At 47.5% G+C, this 25538-nt stretch overlaps 1 protein-coding gene across 4 annotated transcripts; it reads right to left on the bottom strand.

Moving 5' to 3' along the window:
- Nucleotides 1-213: 213 nt before the first annotated feature.
- GSN (gelsolin) lies at nucleotides 214-25518 on the bottom strand. 4 transcript variants are annotated; one of them, XM_072936528.1, is made up of 18 exons: nucleotides 20056-20095; nucleotides 19570-19625; nucleotides 8627-8828; nucleotides 7940-8094; nucleotides 6947-7108; nucleotides 6592-6741; nucleotides 6271-6360; nucleotides 5241-5373; nucleotides 4928-5016; nucleotides 4406-4621; nucleotides 3695-3828; nucleotides 3116-3206; nucleotides 2759-2929; nucleotides 1960-2134; nucleotides 1563-1687; nucleotides 1316-1393; nucleotides 830-890; nucleotides 214-594 (listed from the first exon to the last, which is right to left on the bottom strand). In XM_072936528.1, exons 2-18 carry the CDS (start codon nucleotides 19600-19602, stop codon nucleotides 425-427), a joined length of 2235 nt encoding a protein of 744 aa, XP_072792629.1. In that variant the 5' UTR covers nucleotides 19603-19625; nucleotides 20056-20095; the 3' UTR covers nucleotides 214-424. The 4 variants fall into 4 exon arrangements, with proteins under 4 accessions (XP_072792629.1, XP_072792630.1, XP_030142440.1 ...); XM_072936529.1 differs by lacking the exons at nucleotides 19570-19625; nucleotides 20056-20095 and adding an exon at nucleotides 25501-25518; XM_030286580.4 differs by lacking the exon at nucleotides 19570-19625 and having other exon boundaries at nucleotides 20056-20139.
- Between the last annotated feature and the right edge of the window lie 20 nt (nucleotides 25519-25538).

The raw sequence follows: 25538 nt of genomic DNA, 5'->3' as shown, positions 1-25538 counted from the left end.
AAATATTGTTTGTCATGGTCTCAAATGCATATAATTCTGAAGAGTGGAAAGCCAAGCAGACCCAAACTCCTCAAAATAATTTCTGTAACCTTTTACTAAAAGTTCTATGTGCAAAAGATGGCACAAAGAAGGTTTTGGTTTCTAAGGTGTGTTCAAACATGGAGTCCCTACAGTGGCTCTTTAATGTTTTCTTGTTCGTAACAAACCCCACCATTTCTGTTCTTCCCGTATTTCATACAAGCTTTATTGTATTAAATATCATCAAAGCAAGGAGTAGGGTCAATGACTGATCATGATTGTTTTTGGAAATTATTGCACAGCTAATTGGCTATTAACATCATTCCCTCATTAACATACATCCTGCAAGAGGAAGGAGTTCTTGAAGGCATTGAAGGCACTGAACTTGCTCTGTTTCAAACATTCCTCACACATCCACATCTGCCATTGCTCTCTGCAGGGGATCCACAGCCCAGTAGTCATCGTCCCAGCCCAGGAACCAGCCGGAGAAGGTGGGAGGCTCAAAGCCCTGTTTGACGATGGTCACCGGGGTCCTCTTGTCCCGCGAGGAGGGGTCTGTGTCAATGTAGCGCTTGGCTGGGGACAAGGGAGGGGATCTCGCTGAGCACCAGGCCTGCAGAGCAGCAGCTCAGCTGGGGCTAAATGGCTGCCAGAGAGGCAGCTTCACATCGGCCACTTGGACACAAATACCCACTGAAAGTTTGTACCCTATGGTTTTATCTATGCCTGTCAGAGTATAAATTGCCTGAGTCACGATCACACAGTGGGAAAATGAGAAAGCGACAGTTCAGAGAGGAAAATGTGACATTACCAGATTTCAGTGCCTCAGTCTTTTCTTCTTCTTGTGCATCTTTCCCAATCCATACAAAGACCTAAAGATAAAAATACTAATTACTTCAGCAACAATCATTTTCTTTATGAAGGGATAATTTAGAAGAAACCTCAGTGAACAGAGTGTGACACAAAACAGAAAATCGTCGTGTTGGTATGCCTGCGTTGTTGACCAACATGATCAAAGCTCTATTGGTCAATAATGGGAAGTTTTTTGCCTGCATTTTATCTACATGTATTGTATACCCTTGAAAAAAATCTACACTAGCTTAACATCAGGGGAAAGTTAGCAGACCTTGAACATTTTTCTATAAAACATCAAAATTCAGCTCTGAGTTGACTTGTGGCTGATGTGTGCTGAATCTGTAATACAACAGCACCTCTGGCTATTGTGGTTCAGGTCTCCCTCTAGAGCCAATCTGTGCCTATTCTGTGCTCCTCTTGTCCCCCTGTAAATGTGACATACCTGATCCCATGTGTCCAGGAGCATCACATCATCTGTGGCAAGGTCATCCTGAGTCAGATCTCCCGGAACTTCTTCAATCTAGAAAACAGAGGGTTCAGATGAACACAAGCTTCATTTACTTTATCTGCACAGGACAAACCACGCGAAGGAAGATCAAGTGGAAGCTGGTGGGGGGCTCAGAGCAGCTGGGCCTGAGCTTCTCCCAGCCCTGTCAGGTGGATGCTGGATGAATCCCTCGGACACTCACGGTGAAGCGCCCGCTCTTGTTGGAGCACGCGAAGAGACGCGGGGGGTGAGCATCCATCTTCTTGTCCTTGAGGCGGGGCGAGGTGCGATACGGAGCTTTGCCACCCAATGCTGCCCAGAAATTCTCTGGAAAATAAAGAGAGACCAATGCTTCTGTTCATGGAACCCACACCAGGATTGTGGTTTGGGCAGGACTTGAAGCATTTTTCCGGGTCAGAAAGTCCCAATGGCCTTCAGACATTACTGAGAGCACTGTTAAACAATGAAAATAACCCCAAGAAGCCCCTCTTGCCCATGCCCACATCTTCTTGTTCTGGGAGACAAAATATCCATGAAATAATTGCTGAGGATGTGCAGCTACACAGAAATGATCAGAGACTCCACTGTGACCCTCTCACCTGGCTCTTTGCCCTCAGCAACCTGTACTGAGCGAGCTCCCAGTATCTTCAGCAGTTCCTGTGCTCCTGATTTCTCAGCGTTGCTGGCTCCTTGGCCAACCCACAGGTAGGCAGCAGAGGGAGTTTTCAGGACAAAGGCATCATTGGAGTTCAGCTGACTGGCTGTAGGATCCAGCTGAAAAGAAGGAACACTGCAGGTGTCAAGTGTAACCATCCTCTACACAAAGCCTGTTACTTCAAAATCAAACCAGAACCTACAGTTGAATAAACTGCAAACAAGATTTTCCATATGAGCGTGTAAGGCTATCAGATGTGCTATATGTGTCCAAGTGATGCGATAGATTTCCCACATGGGAAGAGTAAATAACTGTTTCAGTGTATGATTACAGGTACACATGACCTCTAGCAGGAATGCCTGGCTGTCTTTGTGCCAGTCCTGGTGCTTATAGTGGGAGATTTAGGAGCTCACTGGGGAGCCCATGGCAGAACAGTCCCTGCTGTCAACACTGATCAATCATTAACACCAACTCCTCTGTGTCAACAAGGACAGGTCTCTTGAAGCTGGAAACTTGGGGAGTTTCTGCAGCCATAAACCACTGCTCTCTCCTCACCAGGATTTAATTTCCCCTTTGCTGTTGCACAGAGGTGTTTGTGTGCATTTTCTCTCAGAGAAGTGGGGCTCTGAACCCATGTCCTGACCCAAGTTCCTCTTCCATGGAGGGAACAGAACTCTTCAGTGGATCGTGTTCCCATTGTGGGCTGTACACACAACACCAAGGCTGCCTCTCCCTCCACGTACCTCCACTGCTCTGGTGGCTCCGGAGGTGCTGGAGCGGACCTGGAACAGCCGCGTTGCCGCAGGGGCAGTCTGGCCTCCTTCCCTCGAGGTTCCACCCTTGTAAACAACCAAGGGCTTTCCACCAAACATGCTCATCAGGTGAGGGGGCTCTTTGCCTTGCACTACCCGTTTCTGAAGAAAAAGAAACTTGCTGTCAGTTTTGAGGAGCACAAGACAAACCCGAAATGGATTTTACAACCCTCTGTTGAGCTAGAATAGTCACAGAGCACCCAGCTGGGGCAGGTGTTTAATATATGTAAACATTCTTTATTCCTCCAGTGTTAGCAGTGTTAGGGTTGTTCTGCTGGGTCTCTTTACCTGCACGGGGCTGCCTCCCAGCTCCTCATCCAGCTGTACTGTGAGGAATGCAGAGGTTGCAATCTCATCCTGTGTGGAGTCGGCACCCTGCCTGGAGAACAAGGCCAAATCCCAGCTTTATTCTCAACCTTTCCCCCAGTCCCACACCTTACAGAGATCAAGAGAAGGTAAGGAAACCCTTTTTAACTGAATCTCTGCATCACTTCCTTCAACACAAAGGAGAAATTCCTTATCCTCTATTGTAGCACAGTGAGTACAGGGGGAGATAAGAACCTTTCCTAGATAAGCAGCACTTTCCTAGATAAGCAGAGCTTGATCCAAAGAAGGGAGTAATAACCAAAGGGGGGAACTGGGAAAAAAAAACAGCTCACACAGTAATTGCCTCCATTGTTCCACTTCAAATGAAACATCCCAGACCTCTGGTATTGTTTTGTTTGCAAGAGAAAGTTATCGAGGGTGAAACTTTATCCCCCAAAGAAACTCTGAAAGCAGCAACCAGCAGTGATGGATTTTCCGAGCGGACTCGCAGCCCCACGCAGCCCCAGCGTTTCCTGCCCTGTCCCAGGGGAAGTCCCGTACCAGGTGTAAATGATCTGTCCCCGCTTCCCGTCGTGCTGGTAATCGTACAGGATGATGTAGCTGTCCCCGCCGTAGAACTGCCCATACGTGGCGGGGTCCACCGGCACCTTCTCGGAGCCTTCTATTCTCCAGATCTGGCGGGAGAGGAGCAGAGGCGCTGCAGGGCGAGCCCGCTGCCGGCCCGCGCTGTCCCCAAATTCCGCATCCCGGGGCCGCGGTGCTGCCGCGCCTTCTGCCGAGACCTGCCGGGACCGTTCCCATCCGCTCCCGATGGACGGCCGGTCCCGAACGGAGCTTGGAGGCTTCTCGGGGCCTTTTAGACAGCCAAAACTCGGCCGGGCCCGCTGTGGGCTTCTGGACAGCCCTCAACCCCTTCAAGCCCAACTCCACCCCTGTTTCCACGCTCGAAGTCATGAACCCAGGTGCTCCAAGACAGTCATACACGCGATGGCAACAGGGAGAATAATCAGTAGGAGGAATAAACCCATGTCCACAGCGCTGGGAAATCATGGAGTCAAAATCAACCCCACTTTTCTGCAGGGCTTTCAAGACCCTGCTGCTATTTCTGGTGTCAGAAATTCCCCCAGTAGTTACAAGACCTCAGTGTTGATGGCTCTCTGGCCTCCTTTTATCTTGCCACTCTTGCAGCAATGCCATCAAGTAGGAAGAAAAGTTTGGAAAGCTTCCCAGAGGGATTGTGCCACCACTGACCTGTTTCTTGCCAGAGCCATCATCCTCCATGCCGTGCTGGGCAGCCATGGCCTTGGAGCTGTGCAGGGTGGCCGCGTCGAAAGGGACCTGCTCAATCTTGGCAACGTGGCCAGAAACGTGAGGCTGCCCCAGCCCTTCTGTCTGGTCCTTGTCCCGCCAGTTCTTGAAGAATTGCTTGAACAAAGGTGTCTCACCACTCTCAGGGAGGACTTGGATCTGAAAGGAATGAGCCTTTAGAACCATCTCCCTAAGAACAGCAGATTTATCTACTCTCTTTCACTCTTAGAGGAGATAATGGAAAAACTAAAACAGTATCTGAGAGGAAGAAACTTTAACTACCAGCTCTGCTGCAGTAAATGCTGCTCTAGCCCAGGAGCAGCACTGCAGAATCTCCCAAAACAGAGCACATCTCCCACAACAGGAGCCACTCAACAGGGACACATCACCTGAGCCATCTGTGCTCCGCAGTCCTTGGCCCATGTGGCAGAAAAGTGACCCCAGCGCTTGGTCACAGGTCCTTACCTGGGTGTGTTTGGGATAACCCATCTTGTCAATGAACTCTGAGGCTGTTTTCAGTGCTGCCTTCTTCTCTTCAGAGTTGGCACCTTTGCCTTTAATGAAAATACAGAGAAAGGGGGTCAGGTTTTTTTACCAGAGAAGAAACTGTCCCAGGTACCTTCTGCCAAAGTAGAAGGGCCCAGCCTTTCAGATAAACGATGCCAAATAACAAATGACCATTGTTATATCTCTTTCATGCCTGTTGTGATGGCTGAGAGAGAACAACTGCCCTTCCATTTATGATATTAATTCTTTTCTCCCTGGTTCCCTCAGGTACCTTTCCAAACAAAGATCTTTCCATCTGTGCCGTGGTCCAGGATGAAGCAGTCATCTGTACTCAGGGCTGTCTGGGAGAAGGGGTTCTCATCTGCCACCAGGGACACTGCCATGTTCCCAGCCCCATTGGAGACCTGTGACAGCACAGCAGAGGTCACAAAAGGCACCCTCTGCTCCCTGCTGCTCCGTGGCCACAGCTCAGAACTCAGGGAGGGGAAGGGAAATCCATTTGAATGCACTGGCTGCTGCAGGCACTATTGTTTTCAAACAGGATAGCTCTGATACAGCAACAGTATGGCAAAAACATAACACTCTGAAGATTTAGACTATTTCTAGCAAAACAGATACTGCTGGGACTAAGGAGAACTTGGTCCAAAATGGGAAATATCCTCAGTGCAAAGGAAATAGCTTCTAAAGCAAGCCAAGTGCACACAGGAACTGAAGGGAAACTGGGAACAGCCTCCCTGTATCAAATGGGGTTCAAAATCTGAGTTCCTCTACTGACTGATGATTAAAGTGCCACATAACATCTTAGCAGATATTCATCCCATGGATTCCAGAGGCTGCTTAGGGAAGATTCCTCCCAAGAAGCCTTGGACACTCTTCTCCACTGGCACAGTGGATGGCAAATGGCATTGTCCAAGTCATGGCTTCATCTGGGTGTTAGAAAGGGGCAGGTCCTGCCTTTCAGGCTCACTGTTCTAGTTCTTTCCTGTCACCTTCCTTACACAATGACTGACAGCACAGAGGAAAATGCCCTTTTCCCTTATTTGTTTCACACTCCACCTTTCTCTCAAGAATTCCTGAAAGTTCCAGCTATCTCACTACAGTCATAAGTGGTGACAAACCAACAGAAAGTACATGAACGTGCAGTGTAAGCAACCAAGGTTCATACATAAAACTTGTTAAGAAGTAGAGTGTGGCAGGAGTAGGACTCAGAGCAGCTCAGCTCCTCTCTGCTATTGCACCTCCATCCAATTTCACAAAGATCACTCCAATCTCCCCTGAGTTACATCAGGGTTCCTCATTACCTTGTACAGCTTAGCCAGTTTCCTGTTGGCTGTGTCAGTTTTGGTCTCATCAGAAACTCCTGCTGGCAAACTGGGCTTTGGTCCCAGAACCTGTGAGGGAGAGAAAAATCATTACCAACCAGTCCAAGAGGATCTTCTTTCCCACGTGCCCCAGTCAAGAGAATGAGTGGAAGAGAATTCCAGATCAGTCATGTAATTCCCTCTGATGTCCCAGCGGTGCAGAGGACCAGGTCTGCACTGAGCTGTGTGTTTATACCACAACACCACCCACCCCACCTTTCTTCCACACACCAGGAGGGACAAATGCACAGAGGGAATAACCTGGAGCATTTCCTCGCGCTCGGATCCCTCCTCGGACACGTAGACCTTGGCGCGCCCGTTGCGCTCGTTGTCCCGGATCCCCTTGGCCAGCACCGTGGCCTTCAGCCGCTCCTGCCGGTTGCTCTGGGAGCCACACCATTGGAAGATGTTCTGGGGAAAGGAGAAAGTCGTGTCAGAGCGTGACAGCACCTCTCCAGGTGAGACAGGACTCAGCTGGGACTGAACTACGTCAGTGTTTCGGGATGCTCAGCACTGAGATGGCTTCAGCAGAGTGGGGGAAAATAAAACTTATGTGAAGATCAGACACCTCCTGCCCCTTGAATTCTGCCACACCTGCCCCTGATGTGGTACTCACACTGCCCAGGTCCAGGATGAAACAGTCCCCAGTGTTGAAGCTGTCCCAGCTCACAGGGACCTCCGTGGCCCGGACTGTTCTCCTGCCTTTGACCTGCAGCAGCCTCTGCACAGTGACCTCGTTGGGAACCACGTGCCTGAAGCCAGAAGCCACACCACCAGCCTGGGGGGAAACACAGCAGCAAGGATTCATACCAGGACTGGGGGGAAGAGTGTATTCCCCTGTGTAAAACTTGTCCTGCCTACCAGAAATGATCCCAAGCTCAGGATTCAGTTTCTCTGCTAATAGACACTGGGAATTATTTATCAATGCAGGCAACAGGACCCATGTCAGTTATGTTCAAAAAAAGCACAACCAACTTTAAATGAATGAAAGTAACAACAAGCAAGTGGGAAATAAACAAAACAGAAAGATCAGGAAAGTCTCAGTCATGAGGAAGTGTGAGCACTTTGCAAGCATATAACCTGATATCACTTTCCTTGTGCCTTTGGGTTCTTAACAGACACAACTGCTTGACTGCATGTTTTCACTTCTATCCCACTTTATTGTGATGGCAGGGAGGAGTAACTCCCACTACTGTTCATCTCCTTTACCAAAACATTGCACATGCTGGCAGGGTGGGCTAAGCACAGAGACTGCAAGGTCAAACTGTTATGCAAGTGGGGAGAAATCAAATCTCCTGGGTAGGCGTTTCCCATTAACTTTGCTGCTTCTTAAATTCATTCCAGGTGCCTTGGGACTGTTCTTTCCTCTGCCTCTTGAAGAAAAACAAAACCTTGATTCCTAAAACTTTCTGGGGCTTTCCTTGTGTATTATTAATTCAGCCAAATTTCTCCCACTGGGATCTGCTGTTCTCCACCCTGTTCAGTTCCAACTCATTGAAAACATCTGGCTGAGAATGGGTTTTAAGCAACTGGAAAAAGGGCGAATCTCACTCTCCTGGGAATTGGGCAGGATGCCATTTCTTGCAAACTTGGGTCAGTTATCACCCACCTTGTATTTGATGCCAGATTTGAAGTAGCCCAGGAAGGTGGGGGACTCGTGGCCCTGCACCTCGCGGTGCTGCACAGCCTTCCCCTGCAGGTGCTCATCCATCTGCACAGTGAAGATGGCAGCAGCCCCACGCTCATCCTGAGAGCTTTCATCACCTGAAACATGGAAAGGGACACTGGGAGGGGATGCAGGGTCTGCCTCTGCATTCTACTGTGCAAACACAGGAGGAGAAAGCAGATTGAACTGTGATATTGTCAAAGAGCCTGGGGTTTGCAGGCTGTGGGGAAAGCCTTGGCACGGTACTCTGTGACATGGACAGCAGAGGGCACTTAGGAGAGGCAAAAATCCCACTCATCAGGAGGAACACACCTGACCTCCCTCCTTTCAGGCAGAAAGGATTTCAAGCAGACCTCACCTGAGATCTTGCCTTCCCTGTGAACCTCTGCAGAACAGGGACTTACCTGCCCTATTGCCAGGAAAAGCTGGTTTTAGGATCAGAGGTGGCTGTACTCTCTATTGCAGAGACCACACAAACATTTGACACGAGTAGGGCTATTTACCCCCAGATCTGCATTCTCACTGCGCTGCTTTTTATTTCCTTGGGTAACGTTTCCTGGCCATGGTTGGAGCAGAGGCTCAGGGGTCACTCTGGGCTCCCAGCTCTGCAGGGACACTCCCAGCACTCACCCAACCAGAAGTGCAGGTCGTACTGGAGGTTCCCGCTGCGCTGCTTGATGGTGTTCAGCACCAGGTAGGAATCTCCAGTGAAGAAGTCTCCATACAGGTTTTTTGGCACTGGCACCAAATCAAATTTCTCGACCCTCCAGATCTGAAGGCCGGGTTCCTTCCCAGCCTTCAAGAACTCGGCGTGTTCCACCATGCTGACAGGCTGGGGGTGAGATAGAAGGTGCTGTTCAGTGAGCAGGACACAAGGAAGTCTTTAAATTAAATTGCTTCTCATCTCCTAACTTGCTGTGCCAGCCAAAAAGTGGAAAGTTTCCTTTTTTCTCGTGCATTGAGTTTTGAAGGGGGGGAAAAAATAAGGATGTGTGTGGAAAGAATCCCTCTCCATTGATCACTGTCAATTTTCACTTCCAATCACCTCTACTTCTTGGTTTATTACTGGCTTATCCTCTTCTAGACTCTTGTCTCTCTCTCTGCATTTTAATCTCTGTATTTTTCTTACTAATTTATAATTTTCTAGTATGGCACATAAGTGAAGCTTGACATTCCAGGCTGTGGGAAAGAAAAATTTTAGAAAAATTTACAAAAAGTATTTAGAAAACCAAATTGAAAATGTTGTGAATATCACTGAATATTTAGGTAATTAAGAGGTTTCTTAAAGCTCTTCTGTTCTGACCTGTTATTTTAACTCCTCCCTTGTAGGAATTACATTAATTTACACAACATCCTGCCCTAAGGACACTGCAATTTTGGTTTAATATGTTTATTGCCATACTTATGCAATATATCAACACAGTGCGATATCCTTTTTTTATTTCCGAACAAACATAATGAACATTTTCTTATAAAATAATTCACTTTGTTAATTCTGGAAGGAAATAAAACATTTCTGGTGTATTGGCAATGAAGACTGTCCATTGATCACATCACGCCTTTGAGAGCTATCAGGTAACAGGGAAGAAAACATTACAATATTACATTAGAAGCATTCAGTACTTTGACAAAGAAGATGGTTCACAGCAGCTGATGGACAAAAGTAAAATATGCTCAGTTTTCAAGGCAGAAATAAAGAATGTTACAAGCTAGAAAGTTAGGTATCAAAGTGATTCCTAAGCTGAAATCAGATATCAAAGATGGAAAAGAATGAACTTTATCATGATGATTCCAGCCTGCCTGAATCCTCCCAAATTCCCACTAAAACTGGGCAAACCCTGACAAAGTGTTGAAGGAGATGGATTCCTGTAAATAGCTGGAAGCAGAAGTTTTTCAGTGTTTAATTGTGATGTCCATCACTTACCACAGCTGAAAGCACAAGAGCTGCTGTAACAACATATCCAAGCCCTGCCACAGAGATGGAGCTGCCAGAGCTCGGCTTCAGAGCCATAGTGCAGAAAATGGAGAGGAAAAGATAACTGAAGTCCTTCCTGCCCATTTCTAGGAGCAAAGGGCTTCTCGCTTCTCCTGCAGAGCTGCGGGGAGTCCCGGCTCCCTGCTCCTCGGCTGCCGGGGCAATGAGGGGCAGAAGGCAATCTTTTATCGGGACAAACACACCCACCCCCTCGGCAGCACAGGGGCGGATCGCTTTGTGCAAACAGCCCTGCAGGAATCCCGGAGCCTCCCGCAGCCTCTCGCTCCGCACAATGTGCGATCCATTACCGACAGCACAGCCGGGGTCACACGGGCCAAACGTCCCCTCTCGGGCAGAAATTCAGAGACATCAGCAACACAGGCAGCATTTTGTCAGCTGAGAGCTGGGACGTTGATGAGACGCAGAGGAACAGCACGGCGGCTCCAGCTGGCAGTGGATGCAGGGAAAGGGACTTTGGGGAAGCCAAGGATTGAGCTGAGCAGCCTGAGCATGGGGGAATGCACCCTCAGCTCCCCGAAGCTGTCAGAGGAGCAGAGTTCAGCCCTGAATGAGGGCTGAAAGAGCCCCACACACCGCACTGGCAGTGACAATTCGGGAGCCTTTGGGGAGCACTGATGGATTTCAGCTCCTGGAGCACAACAGAACATTCAGAGTCCTGTAGGTGACAGAACAAAAGCTCATTCAGCAATTCAATAATTTCACAACCAAGTATTTCTGAGGGTGTAGCAACACCCTGTAACAGGAACACAGGAGCCATCAAACCTACTCAGCCCAAAGGAATTACAACAGGGCTGATTGTAGCGCCCCAACAATCTGCCATCAATAAAGAGATTATTCTTCCAAAACCTCACACTGCAGCAAGTTCAACTATCACATTCTCCAAGCGTGAGCAAGAGCCTTCCCCTGTGGCCCTCAGGAACGGAGCAGCCACACAATGTGGGGTCCTGCTGCTGAGCTCTGAGCACACCCAGGGGAGAATTCCTGACAGGCTGAGCTTCCACGGTCAGAATCTCTCAAAAGATTCTTAAATAAGGGGCCAAACCCTCCACCCATAAAACTCCACAACAAAACTTCCACGAAGGAAAGAGCAGACCCTGCTTTGTGCTTTCTCCACTCTCCATGAGGGTATTTTCTTTCCCTCTCTCCCAAGAGCACTCTGTTGCTCTCTTGTGCAAGCTGATGCATTTTAATTTGAACTGTCACCTTGGCAATGTACCTTTGAAAATTTCACTGGAAAGTCTCAGACTGAAACGGACAATAAAAACAATGTGCTAGTCCTGTTGGTATTTCTGATCTCTGTGAAGGAAGTTCAGAGTGTCAGAGGTCTAAGTCTCAGTGAAAAACATGTTGGAACCTTGACTCTAAGAAAGGCAGCTGTGAAAGGCTTTGGCAGCTGCAGCAAACCCAAACCAAAATGACTGGGTTGCATAACATTAGAAAGAGATAGGTCCTTTCCAAATGGAAAAATACTCTGGACTTTTTATTGCTAAATTAAATACCTGTATAGTCCCACATCTGGGCAAAGCTCACAGACTGAAGGCACAAAGATCCAGGATAATCTCCTTTATTAACATCCCACTGTAGGATATTGTAATCCACAAATATATGCAGGCACAATATCTTTGAAAAAACATTTATTTAGTCTTCTAATTAATTTGGCATTTTGTAAGCCCAAGCTTGCATTGCCAATTAACTGCAATATATAAATACAGGCAAAACAGCGAGAGAGGGCTACAGTGCATAAATTGCATATTTCTTTCATAAAATTAATTAATCTGAGCCATTCCTGAAGGGAATAGGTATAAATCTACCCCAGCAGCTGGTTTGGGTTATCACTGCTGGCAGCAAGTGTTGCATTGTTAAATCAAGCCCCAGAAATGTTTGCTCTGGACATTGTTCTAAGGGCACTTGCCAGCTGAGATCGCCAGGGCTCTACTGAAAAAGGATGGAGACATGGAAAGCAGGCACTTTTCAAAACTGCTGTTAATAAAAGTGTCCAGCTTGGTCCCAGAAATGGTGCTATGCACAGCCAACCTCTTATGCAAAGGAAAGTTGTTTAAGGAAAACAAGGAAAGTGCTTGAAATACAGGATTGCAGTGCAGATGGATCAGCTAAATGACACTTGGCTTCATAGTGATGAAAACAAGAACTCGGGAAAATTAGTCCAATGATTTGAGCAACCACGGGAAGACAACAAGCTCATTATGGTCTCCAGATGTGCAGTCACAGCAGCAGGACAGGCCAGGCCAGGAATGCCTGGGATGGAGTCTGGTCTGCAGGAACAATCCCAGGGATTTACTCCTGGGCACCCACAGGAAAAGCTCGCACTGACCAAAGTCTGTGTGGGGCCCACAGAGCAATGGCAGCCTGGAGCTGCTGCTCAGGGAAGTGTGCAGTGATCTCCTCGGGGCTGGAAGCTGTTTGCTCCGGGGGAAGGCCAGGAAAGGCAGGGAGGCCGCAGGACTCAGCAATGCCCAGCCTGCTGTGCATCCTCCCGGTGCTGGGCAAGCCCTGCCTGCTGCTGCAGCTCCCACCCGGACTCAGCTCCTGTCCCCCCTGGTACCCAACCCACAGCACCTTTCCTACTTCCACCCTGCAGCTTGGAACAAGCAGCTCTGCCCAGTTCTGCACTGCCCAGCACAGCCATGCTGAGAGGAATCTCCTGTTCCCTTCAGGAAAAACCTGGGGACACTGATCCTGGAATCCCTTACTCTGCCTCATCACACTGCAAAATCCATGACAGGGAATAATTAATGTGTGGTTCCTCCACATCAAATCCACTCTCGCATCTTCGCACCTACCACCATCTAAAGCTTAATGATGTTGCTAAAGTCACTTTCTACAGGATAATATCACCCAATACTCACAGCAGGGAAAGAAAGAAAAAAAATCTTTATTTCATTTGGTAACTGGCTACTAACAAGAGAAAAATGAGCACATTTTTTGTGAGGCCAAGTTGTAATAATTTGTGGCAATTCATACCTGAATATACCCACAAATATAGTCAGGACTTACCTGCACAGGGCTGCTCAGGAAAGCTTGGCTGAATTAAATGAGACAGAAACAAGGGTAGCCCACATCCCCATGTGGTTGTGCTCATTTGCAGCTCCGGCGTCAACTCGTGATGGGTTCAGATAATTTGTCTAAATCTGCTGCATAAACAAAACCCACACAGGAAGGGCTGCAGCCAACACAACATTTCACCACAGAGCATCCAAACCACCTGCTGCTCACTGCTGGATCAATTCCTGCTTTCTACATGGCAAAGGTTGTATTTTTGATTTTAATGGATGACACTTGCAGAACATCAAAATAACTTGCAAATACAGACTGAGTTTCTTAAACATGAGAACAGTAAATCTGAGTAGAGTCTGTATCCACACTACAGTCACGCTGCAAAAATGCCCCTCATATACCAATCCTTATTGTACCTTGGGGGCAAACATTTGCATTTCCACCCAACTAACTCTCTCTTTCCTTTTATTTATTTGCCAAACATTGCCCGGAGAATAAGAACTGCTCCAAATAAACAACAATATATGTCCTCAAAAAAGAAAGCCTCCCTTATCTCACAGCATTCCAGGCTGCCTATACCAAGAGCCAGAAGAGGTAAATTACTGCTGTATTTCTGCTGCAACAACAGGAAAACCCTAAATCCTTGTTTTGCAAGAGGCAAAGGGGTATAATCCTCCTGGCATGATCAGTCTGAGGAAATCCACAGGTTGTGCTTGCCACAGTAACAGCCCAGAGCAAGGGCTGCATTCCCCAGGTCTGTAATAGCGATGCTGAAGAGATCACAGGAACAAAAACCCAATAAAGTTATTTCCTTGCTTCAGGTTCAGCCCTTTGTGCACTTTGGACACAATCTACACTGTCTGACTACTCATGTAGCCATTTCTTTACTCTGTGATCTGCTGCTGCCCCATAAAAACTCTGATGGATTTACAAAGCTTGAGTTCTGACAATCCAAAACTCAGGACATGATGCTGCTGAACACAAAGAAAGTTCAGCACAGGATCCACAGTGATGACAGCACACCCTGAAAATGGAAATATTTGTTTATTCCTTTAGCTTCCCTGCCAAACCAGTACAGAATATCAATAATTCTTCAGTAAACCATTGAAAATAACTCTGGCAGGACTGCAGCTTTGTAACCAAGGGGACGGCATTGAAAAATATCTAAAGTAATGGATTAGCTCAGTTTTCAGTCTCCAGACAGCCCTAAACTCACATATACATGAAACTAAATCCAGCCCCTTTCCTTCTATCCCTTGAAGCAGCCAGTAAACAAAGGTTATTTGGGCTAAGAAAAAACTGGCATGGGAGAGCCTTCTCCTCCCCAGCCATGGTGACTCCATAAACTATTTCAGCTCTCAGTATGAGGAGCAGCACAATTAATGGCATTCCCTGCAGCTACATCTTAACAGAAAAGCCACAGATCCAAAAAAAAAATCAAACTGAGCTGCCTAACTCAGATCAAGAGTCCAGGACACGAAGTCCAGCATTAGCTATGCAACTGGCAAGTAGGTTTTTTGCATTTGTTAAATTAAGATTCCTACTAAACCACTTGAGCAAGTTAGAAGGCCCAGAAGATTTGAGTATTGTTCACTTTTTCCAGCTGTTTGTTTGCACGATGAGTCACATCAGCTCTATTCTGGGCTCTGTACCTTTTGAAAACCCACTTAGTAAACACAGAGCTTCCAGCCCGATGCACCCAGGCAGAAAACTTCAACCAAAAACCTGAGTTTCCTCTCAATTGCAGTGATGTAAATTGGGGAGAATATTACTTCCACAGCAGAAAGCTTTGGAGATTAGACAGGTCTGCCATCTGAAACACACCCAGGGAAATCTGCTGATACAATCAGCTGGTTCAGAGCCCTGCCTTGAGCATAAGTGAGAGCTGAATCATGCACTTAAACACACAGCACAGGGAAGGCTGGATCAGGGAAACCACCAACCACTTTCATTCACTGGGGAGCAACAATAAATCCTGAATTATACTCCAACACAAATCATTGTTCAGTGCTGAAAAAATATTTAAGGAGTGTTTATGTAACACATAAGACATAAACCAGCACATTAAAATATGACTACCTCCCCAAATCATGTCCCAGAGAGAGAGCTGCTGGTGACAGCCAGAACACATTGAGGAAGGCAGTGAAGACATGCCTGTGGTCAGCTGCAGGGAAATGACACAGATGTTCTTCCTCCAGTCTCCAGGTCCTGCCTGTTCAGGGGAAATCATCTGCAACTTTATGCAAACTCTTACTTCCCCAGTGAACAAGCTGATACATTCCTCTGCAGCACAGAAGTTGTTCAATCTGTGATCCATAACCCAAAACAACACGTTCTTGCCAGAGAAAGGCTGGAAAGCAGGAGAGATGGCCTAAAACAAGTCCAAAAGGGAAGCACGGAGCGTGGCCTTGCACTCCTCCTGCAGCATCAGGCCAGGCAACAGGGTGAAAGGACTTGGGAGTCACTGCACACGTGGGACAAGGGCAGGAGAGCTACAGGCAGATGTCAGGGTTGAGTGTAAGTGAGTAGAAAGAACATAAATGAATTTTGCTAATGGCACCGTGACAGGGCACAGCAGGTCTGGTGCCACCATGGAGCCAGTGGGAGTCCCTCAGTTCCTGCCTTCCACATAAGCTTCACACAGAATTCAACTTTCCTTCCTCCTGCGAGCTACGGGATTAACAGAGAGGGTTTCATTTTATTTCATCTCAAGCAGGATTCAGGCTCTGGTGTGGAGGAGCCACAAGGATTGTCAGAGCAGACAGCCCGAAAGAAGGGAAAGTCCTCACGGTGTCAGTGCTCACTGTAGCAGCCTCTCTCCATCTTCAGAGATCCCAGGATGATTCATTTCTTCCAGTGCTTTAAAGATGCTGTTTTGAATTGTAGCTGTACTTTTACTGCATGTGGAAACACTGACTAAATAACATATGTCTAAACTTTGGGTTTGGACAGTGTCCCACTGCCTGACTGCCCCAATACAAACTCTTGTTTCGCCCACTCCAGTTGTGCTGGGATCTCAGCTGAGATCGGTTCCAGCTCTCCAGGTTCTCACTGGGAGGAACAAAAAAAGAGAAAAAGAAAGGCCAAAACAACAGTCGATAGTCAGAAAAGAACACTTTGAAACAGGCAAAAGGAAAAAACTATATAAATCTTCAGAGTCCATACCATCTAACCTTTCCATCCAGACACCATCACATCCCAAATATTGATCACAAAACCTGACAACCTGGAATATCCTGACTGAGAATGCAGCTGCTCACCGAGTCCCAAAGCTGGGAAACTGAACGAAGTAAAATACAGGTCGTTCTCCAGAGGGCAGTGTGAGATCCCAGAAATACCAACCACATCAACCCCTCCCATGCCAGCAGCAGCACCAGGCTCCCTGAGGGGCCCGGATCCAGAATGGCCATGCCAAGCTGGCATTTCCAGACAGCCTGGCACTGCAAAGCAGCCCGGAGCTCTGCTTAGCTCCACTCATGTCAGAGCTCTATTTAACCTTGCAAATGCATCATCCGTGGATAATCAGAGATAAATACCTGGGTGTCCTGCTGAGACAGGCTGCTACTGCCTTTCCTGACTTCTCAGAGCACAGGAACACCCTGCTGCAGGGCAAACAGGGGCACCCAGCAGCGTCTGACAGCTGTGAGAGGCCCCATGAATCTGCTCTGGGCGGCGGTGCTATCAGGGTGTAGGACACAGCGCAAATACTGAAAATCTGCCAACGCCTGTGACTTGCTGGGAAGCAGAGATGAGGCAAAGGCAAAACCTCTGAAATCCAGCCTGGTGCTCACACGGTGCTCGGGCAGTCCCACCATCCGTCCATTTACCTTTCTCCTCCTCACTGAAATACCTGAATGAATTCAGAAATCCCTGATCCAGACACTTCCCCACTGCCAAAGGCACAAGGACAGACCTGAGGGAAAGTGCCCGAGCACTTTTCCATTCTCATCTCTGCAAACATGTGCTGTGAGACAGTGCTGAGCCAGCGGGAGCGCTCTGCCGTGCCCCGGGGCTGTCTCCGGCTGGTTCCCTTCTCCCCCTGCCTTGTGGAGCCTCATGCAGAAAAACACTTCCCGACTGCCAAACCCCAGCTTTCAGCTCAATAGCTGTGCACTATCCCCACCTAGGGAGCTTCGTCTGACACAGGGAAAATAGCTGCAGCATGGCTCAGAGCTGAGAGCTCCAGCAAGTTTAGTGTTTTTATAGGAAAAGAATTAATCATCCAGAGCATTTCTTTCTGATTGCCTCAGGCTTCTTAGTGTCTGAAGTGATTAATTAATGATTAGGGGACTGAACAGACACACACTTGAACTAATGCTGTGAGAAGCAGAACAAATGAAGTGACAGAGGTACACAAAGAGCTGCACAAAAGCTTCACAAAAAAGGTAACTTGAGGTTTTCTTCCTATTGCAAAACCTCAGTGACTTCTGAAAGCCACTGCACAAGACATCCTTTGAGTCTTGAGTTTTAAAAGTTCCAAAGCAGATTAGAAGTAAACATATGAAATATCAATATATACAATTTTCTTTTCAGCTGAAATTGGTAGAAGGTATATCAAATACCTGGTCCAGAGAACCAGCCAATCACTAACCAACAAAAATAATACACAGCTTGTTACAGACAAATTGTCCACATCAGAATCTCCTGCCTTTTCAGGGAAAACATTTGATAATAATCAAGCGGAGGCAGCGACACACTCAGAACTTGATCATTCACATGATAATTCCCGAGTGCTGCGGAAGGGAGCAGAAAACAAGAGCAGCTGCAGGAGTTATTGTACCCAAGCCACTTCATATCTGTGTTTAACCAAGTTCTGCTTTACTGCAACCAAGCTGCAAAACTTGCTCACCTCGGCTTAAAGAACAAAAAAAAAGTTTCTTTAGGTCTCCAGATTCCAAAGTAAAAGAGAGAAATAGTTGTTTTGTGAAGCTGCACATTTCTGTCCAACATTCTCTTTCCCATGCATGCCACTCAGCAGCAACACTAATGTCTGGGACTGGATTAAAATGGAAAGCTTGTATTTGTAAGTGAGCTGAAAGCAGATATAAATCCTGAGCACTAAATATGTCACAGGGCTATTTTAAAAATGGTTTGGTTCCCAGCGGAATTCTGTAATGCACCCAAGCTACAACAAAAAGTTATTTTATCTGAATGTGGGATGGGGGAAAGCACTGGCCCAGTGTGGGTCAGCAGCTGAACCTGCTGCTCCTTGTCCCCCACAGGAAGGTCCCGACCCCTTCCCTGGCTCAGAGGCTCAGGGACACTGCTGCCCACACCACCAATGCTGGATGTGGCTGCAGCACTCCCAAAATTATATAAATCGTTACAAAAACAGCCCTGCACTGGAATACATCAGGCAGCCTTTTAGCCAGAGCTGGCAGCAATCCCCCCTGGTGACATTATCAGAGCCATGAACCTGGATTGCAGAGTGCTCCCATCCCTGCTTTGCTGATAAAAAGAACAAGTTCACAACGGGTTGGATTTGTGCCTGTAAAATCCAAGTTAAAACTAGCAGCAGCAGTAGCATTTCTGCCTTGTCACCCTTTTGACATGCAGAAGCAGCCAAAGATTGATGGCTGGTTCAATTTCTCCACTGTTTTCCCCATAGCACCGTAATTTCATCCAGCCAGAGAAAGCCTCTGCACTGCCAAGAGCCAGAGTCATTCCTCTGGGGACACTGCAGGTACTCAGCTCTCATTAAAACTCAGCTGAACTCTCTAACAACCACTGGAAAATCTCTCCCTGTCTTTAAACACGTAACATTTCAGGCGCTCACCATCCACTGGTGCCACTAACGAGGTGTAACTAAAATTCCCACCCTCTCTCCCTGCTGAATTCCAGTGAAATCCACAGAGTTGGACTTCTCAGCACTCCAGCAAGCCTGCTGATGGTACAGATGGACACGGACAGCCCGGGCGGGTGCCAGGCCAGCGTCCCATGATCTGCTCTGGAGATGGACAGAGCTCAAGCAGAGCCTGCAAGCACAGCCAGCCGGGCACTGGGGTGGGCAGGGAGACGGTGCCAATGCCAGCAGCACCCATCCCACGGAGCAGATGTTAAACAGGGCTGGCTTCTGCTTCTCTCTGCTCCTGCACAGGCTAATCTTCCATCTCCCATCTCTCCATGGCAGAAACTATGGAATAAACTGTCTCGTGGCCAAGAGAAACCAGTTGCAATAACCGGTGAGAGACCATTCCTCAGTACTCAGGTTTTGCTTCATTTTTCCAGATGGATGTTATAAGGTACCCTGTAAAACAGTTTGAGAAGCCCAAAGGAGGAGAGGCATTTAAGGAACCCCCACCCCCTCTGACTCCAGAGCAGGACACCCTGAGCTGAGCCATGCTCTACTCTCACAAAGGAAATAAAGAAAATTTTTTTTTGCCGATAAACTTGCATCATGCAGAGTTGGTAGTGGAAAATGGAAATTGTAATGATCAGTAAGAAACATAAGAGACTTAAGGGGAAATAATGCTAGTATCATCCTTGTTAGCAAAGTTGGATTTTTTACATCCAAGAGAAAATAACATTCAAAGCAGTTTTATTCCAAGAGGGATCTACTTACTAATGAGGCCTCCTTGAAACAAGTCATCCCCATAACTTTTTTTTTTAACACTCTTCCTAGGAAACATTTTAAATATATTTTCAGTGTCTACATTTTTCGAATTTCTCTTCAAACAGAGCTTTCAAACATTCTTCCCGCAGGCAAGGAACAAAACAAACAAGCCCCCACTGTTCCCATCACCACTCGCACTGCTTTCATCGGCGTTCACAGACGCACCGGGCTTGCGGGGGACTTCTCCGCCCCTCGGCCCGGCGGGACCAGAACTGCCCCAGGGCGGCAGCGCTCCCGCGGAGCCGGCACAGCCCGGCACAGCCCGGCACAGCCCGGCACAGCCTCGCAGACGCCGCAGGAAACGCCCCGGGACAGGAGCGGGAGCAGGACCCGGGAGCGCGGCCCCCTCCCTCCGTCCCTCCGAGTCCCCGTTCCCTCCGCCCGGCCGTGCGGCGAGGAGCCGGGCCAAGCCCCGGCGGCCGCGCCCGGCCCTACCTGGTGCTGGCACTCGCGGGCAGAGGCAGCTGCGGGCCGGGCAGGGCAGGGCCGGGCAGGGCAGAGCCGGGCAGCCCCAGGGGCGGGACACGGAGCGCCGCCGCCTCCGCCCCGCCGCCCGCCTCCCTGGGCGCGGCTGCGGCACCGCGGGGACCCGGGCACCGGGACACGGGCACCGGGACACGGGCACCAGGACCCCGGCACCGGGACACGGGCACCAGGGCCCCGGCACGGCTCACCCGGGCACGGTTATCCCGGCACAGGTACCCGGGCACGGCTGACTTGGCACAGGTACCCCGCAGCGGTGAGACACGGTGCTGGTACCGCCCGTGCCCCCTCGGCCACCCGCGTGTTCCTGGAATCCTGCACGGCCAGGCCTCTCCTGCCCTTCGGCTGCCACATCTTCCCATCCCCTCAATTCCAGACAATGTTTTAATGCCTCGTTACGTGAATTTCATTGCTTGCTTTGTAACTTCATGCAGTTATTGGTATGTCCACACCAAAGCACAAGCACAGGGTGCCTGACCTACAGTCTCTATGGATGACAGTCATTGATCAAACATCACTCTAGGATGCAGTGTGGGATGTCCCAGTAACCCATCCCCGTGGGTGGGAGCTGTCAGTGTGTCCGTGCACACCCTGATCCCGGGCAGCACTGCTGGGACCAGCACTGGCTGTGCCCTGGAGGCCACTGACCTCTTCCTTCCTGTCCCCAATTTATAGTCACCCTGTCCTGCAGCCAGTGCTCCAGTTGTGGTGCAGATGCACAGATAAGTGTGTACAGATCTCTTCTCGGCCCTGAGCCACGCAAAGCCCAGTTCTGATGCTCGGTGTCCCTCAGAACATCTCCTTCACCACAGTGAGTGCCCCTGGGCACTGTGTGAGTAGAGATCTGGGGAACAAATTGGGATGACACAGGTAACAATTCATAATTGTTGGTTAGGTAACCCGTTTAAGCTCCTAAGAAGTTTGGTGTAACAATAAATTACTTGAACATTGTTAAGCACACACACAAAGACACGGACCTTATGGCTCATGTGCTTGGGAATATCACACAGAGCACAGTCATCCCTCCCGTGGTTGTTGTGTTTGAAGTCTGAGAAAGAAACATGATCCTTCAGAGCAATTTAGCAGGAAGCATTTTCTGCGAAACATTGTATGTAAAAACACATCTGAAAGCTAGTCAGACATCTCCAACAGCACTCAGAAACAATAGAAATTTCTAAATCCTTGCATTTTTTATGGAGTTTTTCTTCAACACTACCAGTGAGTAGTGGTAAATCTAAGCCAGGCAGGCAGGCCACAGCCAGCTGTTGTTTTCTTTCACTCTCTCCACCATGTAATCAGAGAACTGTCTTGTGCTCTTGAGAGGAGCACTGTACCGAGACAGTGCCACCCTGCAGTGGGCTCTCACAAAAACGGTTTCTATGCCACCAACAATGCCTCCACTTGCTGCTGGAATTGTGTGGAACAAAGACATGGTTATTCATAAAGCCAGTGGTGGGTATTTCTCCTCTGTCATGCCTATAACTGAAGAAGATTTTTGTTATGCTTTTGTGTATGAGAACATTATTAACCAGAACATTTTAGGTGGGCTAAGAACCATCTGCCATTTTGATTCTGAAGTCTGGGAGAGCTGTGCATAACCAAACCTTTCATTAAATCAGGAACAGCCTTTACAAAGAGGCACTGACACTGCACAATCACACTCATCTCATCTACTTGATGTTCTGCATCATGTTCATATCCTATCATGCATTTGTAACATCATTACACAGCTAAACCAAAAATTCTTCACCTGTCCATCAAATACAATTAATGTAAAATGACTTAGCCCTTTGAAAACACTGTGTTCAATTACTTTAAGTGCTGTTAAATTGTAATGTTTCCATCGAAAATTTAGGTCCCCGTTTCCACTATTCAGCTGGAAATGCAGCTACCCTTGTGCTGTTGAGGATAGAAACGTGACCTTGGCACGCTGAAGCATTAGAGGGAGTTTCTTTCCAAGAAGTAACCTCTCAGTGCAGAGAGTGAGATCTGGAACCACACAGGGTCAGAGCAGAGCCAAGAGTCTCTTGGTGTCAGAAACCACTGTGACTGATGAGAAGGGCAGAAAGGTTTTCAGGGAGCCTTGTGCTGTGGCACTGCAAAGCCCTTCAGCAAGGACACACCTTGAGGTGGGGCACAAACCCCTCCAGGTGGTTGCTGTTGGCTCCAGAGGTTGCTTTCTGTCCAGAAGCAGCTCTGTGTGGGTCAGTTCCTGCCTTGTGCAAGATGATTGACTCACAAAGCCTTTCACCACTGCCAGGATCTGGTCTCTGGGCATGTTGTCCTGTCAGCCAGGAAACCACAGCACTTGCATGCCTGTGAAAAGCAGATGCTGTATTTTGCAGGCATTTCTATTGCTACAGTTTGGTTTTGTGCTAAAATATAAGCTACTTGCCAAGGACACACCGAAGTATGAATGCTTGAGGATTACGCTCAAGGGATCAGAGTTGAAAGGTGAACTCCAAAATAAGTCAAATGAAGTCAGTAAAGCTCAGATTTAGCTTCAGTCAGGATAAAAGGAGTCACGGTGAGCACTGACCCATCAAGGGGCTCGCTGCTGTATGTATTTGGAATATTCCTCAATATTAATGCTGAAGTTCCTGTGGACAGTGGTACACTTCCATTCCATACTGCCATTCCCACAAAACATTGGCAGAGAGAATCCAGCTGAGCTGCATCTACTGACACCAGAATTACCATTGGCCCAAATGTTCTTCTATCATTAATCAATTTCATTTGAAGCGTTGAGGTTGCACAAGGGCCAATGGGCATGGGCTGCCTATTTTACATGAGATGAAGGAACTAAAAAAGATAAAGAAGGAACTAAAAAAAAACCTTGACCACAGGAATATTTCTACAGACACCACAAAACTGAAATGGTAAGAGATGAAAGGAGAACTGGGCAACTTAAAAATAAAATACAAGTAAAGACCAGTTAGTCATCTGTGACCAATCCAGTGTTACGTGATCGACTCCCACAGAAGTGTATTTCAGACTAGTTCCTGAAAAATCCCGTGTTTCTCCCCTCTCTCTCTGTCTAGAGAAACTTGAGCAAAGCCAGAAGATGAAGCTGGGGTTCGGGGGAAGAAGACAGACAGACAAACCTGACTTTAGCTACTTTTTATTGTCTGTTTGTGGCCTGCCAGTTTAAATTCTGACAGTCTGACCTGCTTACTGCTGTCCTTAGGGAAAAGAGTGCTGCAGATAAAAATTCCTTTCAATCCCACAGTCTTCATGAAAGCTGATGTGTAATTTAATCATATTTAGGTTTATTTTCTTACAAGGATGCATTCTAAAGAAGGAAGCAGATCCTACAGATCACTCTGTGTAGTTTATTTGCAAAGAAGAAAATCCTCAAACCTTCTATCAACTGTATTAACTCGGAGTCTTTACTTTTCCTGGGGTTTGTGGTACAGAAATAAACCCAAAAGCAAGGCTCATGTGACCAGAAAATTTGGATGCTGTTCCCTCTTGACAGAAAGAGACACGTGGAAAAGGCTTTTCAAGAGTGGACTGACCCAGCAGAAATCCACAGGGAAGGGTGGGACCACAGAGGAGGATTCCATCCCTGGCAATTTGGTATTGTTACCAATTTAGTGGGTTTTAATTACTGTTGTTAGGTTCTGTCCAGATGTTCACAATGAATGGGCTGAAGTCAGCCTTTTCTCAATAACTGTTGTTGAAAAACTGCTGCAGGCTTTCAAGCACTCACAAGACTAAAGAACCAAAGAAATGCAGATGATGTTACTCCATCCCTCTCGCTCATGTCTTCTGTTAACTTTAAATTTGTAGGAATATTTGAGCAGAGCATATAAAAGCAGGAGTTTTGAAGCAAATCTGTATTTCCTTTTACATCACCTCAGAAAGGAAGGCAGTTTTACATAAAATATATTTGGGAATTTCAGTTAAAAAGCTAAATCTTACTCGCATTTAGATAATGGCTTTTCATTTTGTTGCAGGTAAGAAACAATATAATTCTATCCCAAAACTGCTTCTCATTTCTGTTCACAATTAAAACTCCCCATAAACCAGGCTCCAGATTAAAGGGATTTTCCGAGTTGTTGAGTAATCCTGAGATGTCTCCGTGGGCTCTGCAGGGGAAGTGCCACCCTGTGAGTGTGACTGGAGAGGTGCAGCGGGTGAGCAAACCCGAGGAGCCTGTGCCTGCCTGGGGGAAAGGGCTGCCTGCAATTCCCCCTGGAAAAGGAGCTGCAGCTCCAGCCAGCCTCTCCCACCCTGCGCAGGCTGTGCACCCACTGCCCTTCCCATGGATGACAGCAATAATTACCTGTATGATTCCCTCTTGTAAAAACACGGAAACCCACCCTGCCTGCCTGACGCTACCAACACTGACCATAGATAGAGAAGTCCTCAATGTATTTTCGTGTGTGATATTTGAACAATTCTGAATTAGAAAACTTCTCATTACGGTGTCTGTGTTAACAGAATAATATCTGGGGCAGTACCAGGGAAGTGTGCTCTTCTCGAGTCAGTAAACCAGACTGCAATTCTGTCACAACAGTCAGGTCATTTTCCGTTTAAAGACTCCCTCTCGTGGAAATCATTCTCACTGGCTCGTTTTGACCTATTTTTTCTAGTAAAAGTCACTCCATATAAGGTTCTGCAAAACTTGAAAAGGGTTCTGTTGCGCAGTTTTGAAGTTAGAATCCTGACAATAAGTGACAGGAGTCCTACATCTCTACTATATTGACAGCAGATTTTGTATTTTTCTGTTGAATCTTTGCTTTTTATCACTCAGAGATTTGTTTAGCATGTAGATAAAGGGGAAAAGAATTCTAATTGTTTTTCTTCAGCGCTTTTCACTCTATGAGGTTTCTGCCCCGATAACATGGAGTGTTATCTACCATGCAGTTTCTCCCTGGCAGAGGTTGAGTAATTATTAGGGGGTGGCTGATTCATGGAAAGCAGAGGATTCCCTGGCTGTTGCTCAACTAAGGAAATGGAATTAGTAATGTCACAGTAATGGAGATGGAAAGAGCCCATGTGAAAATAGTTCCATAGAAATGTTATGGCAGTGGGGAAGCTGCAATTTAAATCTTGGACACTGACCCACAGCAGAATGTGATGTTTTCTGTAATGTGTGGGACTGAAATAAAATCCTTATTGGGGAAATTTATTGATATACTTTTACACCTCCTGACCCGCTGATTTATTTTTTAAATCCCGTGAACTGTGAGATTTGGGCAGTATGTTGCGGTTTTAGGTCTTGAGGTTCGCATGTCCCAAGTGTTTAAAAAATGAACACCTTCGAGCATTTCACGGGACGTTGCCAAGGCCAAGCACCGGACGCTGCTCCTGGAGACAGACAGGGACCTCCGGAGCCCCTCAGAGGGCGACATCCCCGTACCTGCGCCGCGCCGGGCTGTGCATTCTCACCATTTCCCCGCGAGCTGGGGGTTCCGGGCGGGTCGCTG

The sequence above is a fragment of the Taeniopygia guttata genome, chromosome 17 (assembly GCF_048771995.1).
Source record: "Taeniopygia guttata chromosome 17, bTaeGut7.mat, whole genome shotgun sequence".
NCBI classification, from domain to species: domain Eukaryota; kingdom Metazoa; phylum Chordata; class Aves; order Passeriformes; family Estrildidae; genus Taeniopygia; species Taeniopygia guttata.
The sequence above is the reverse complement of the archived record's forward strand: the minus strand, read 5'-3'. Positions and strand labels throughout refer to the sequence as shown.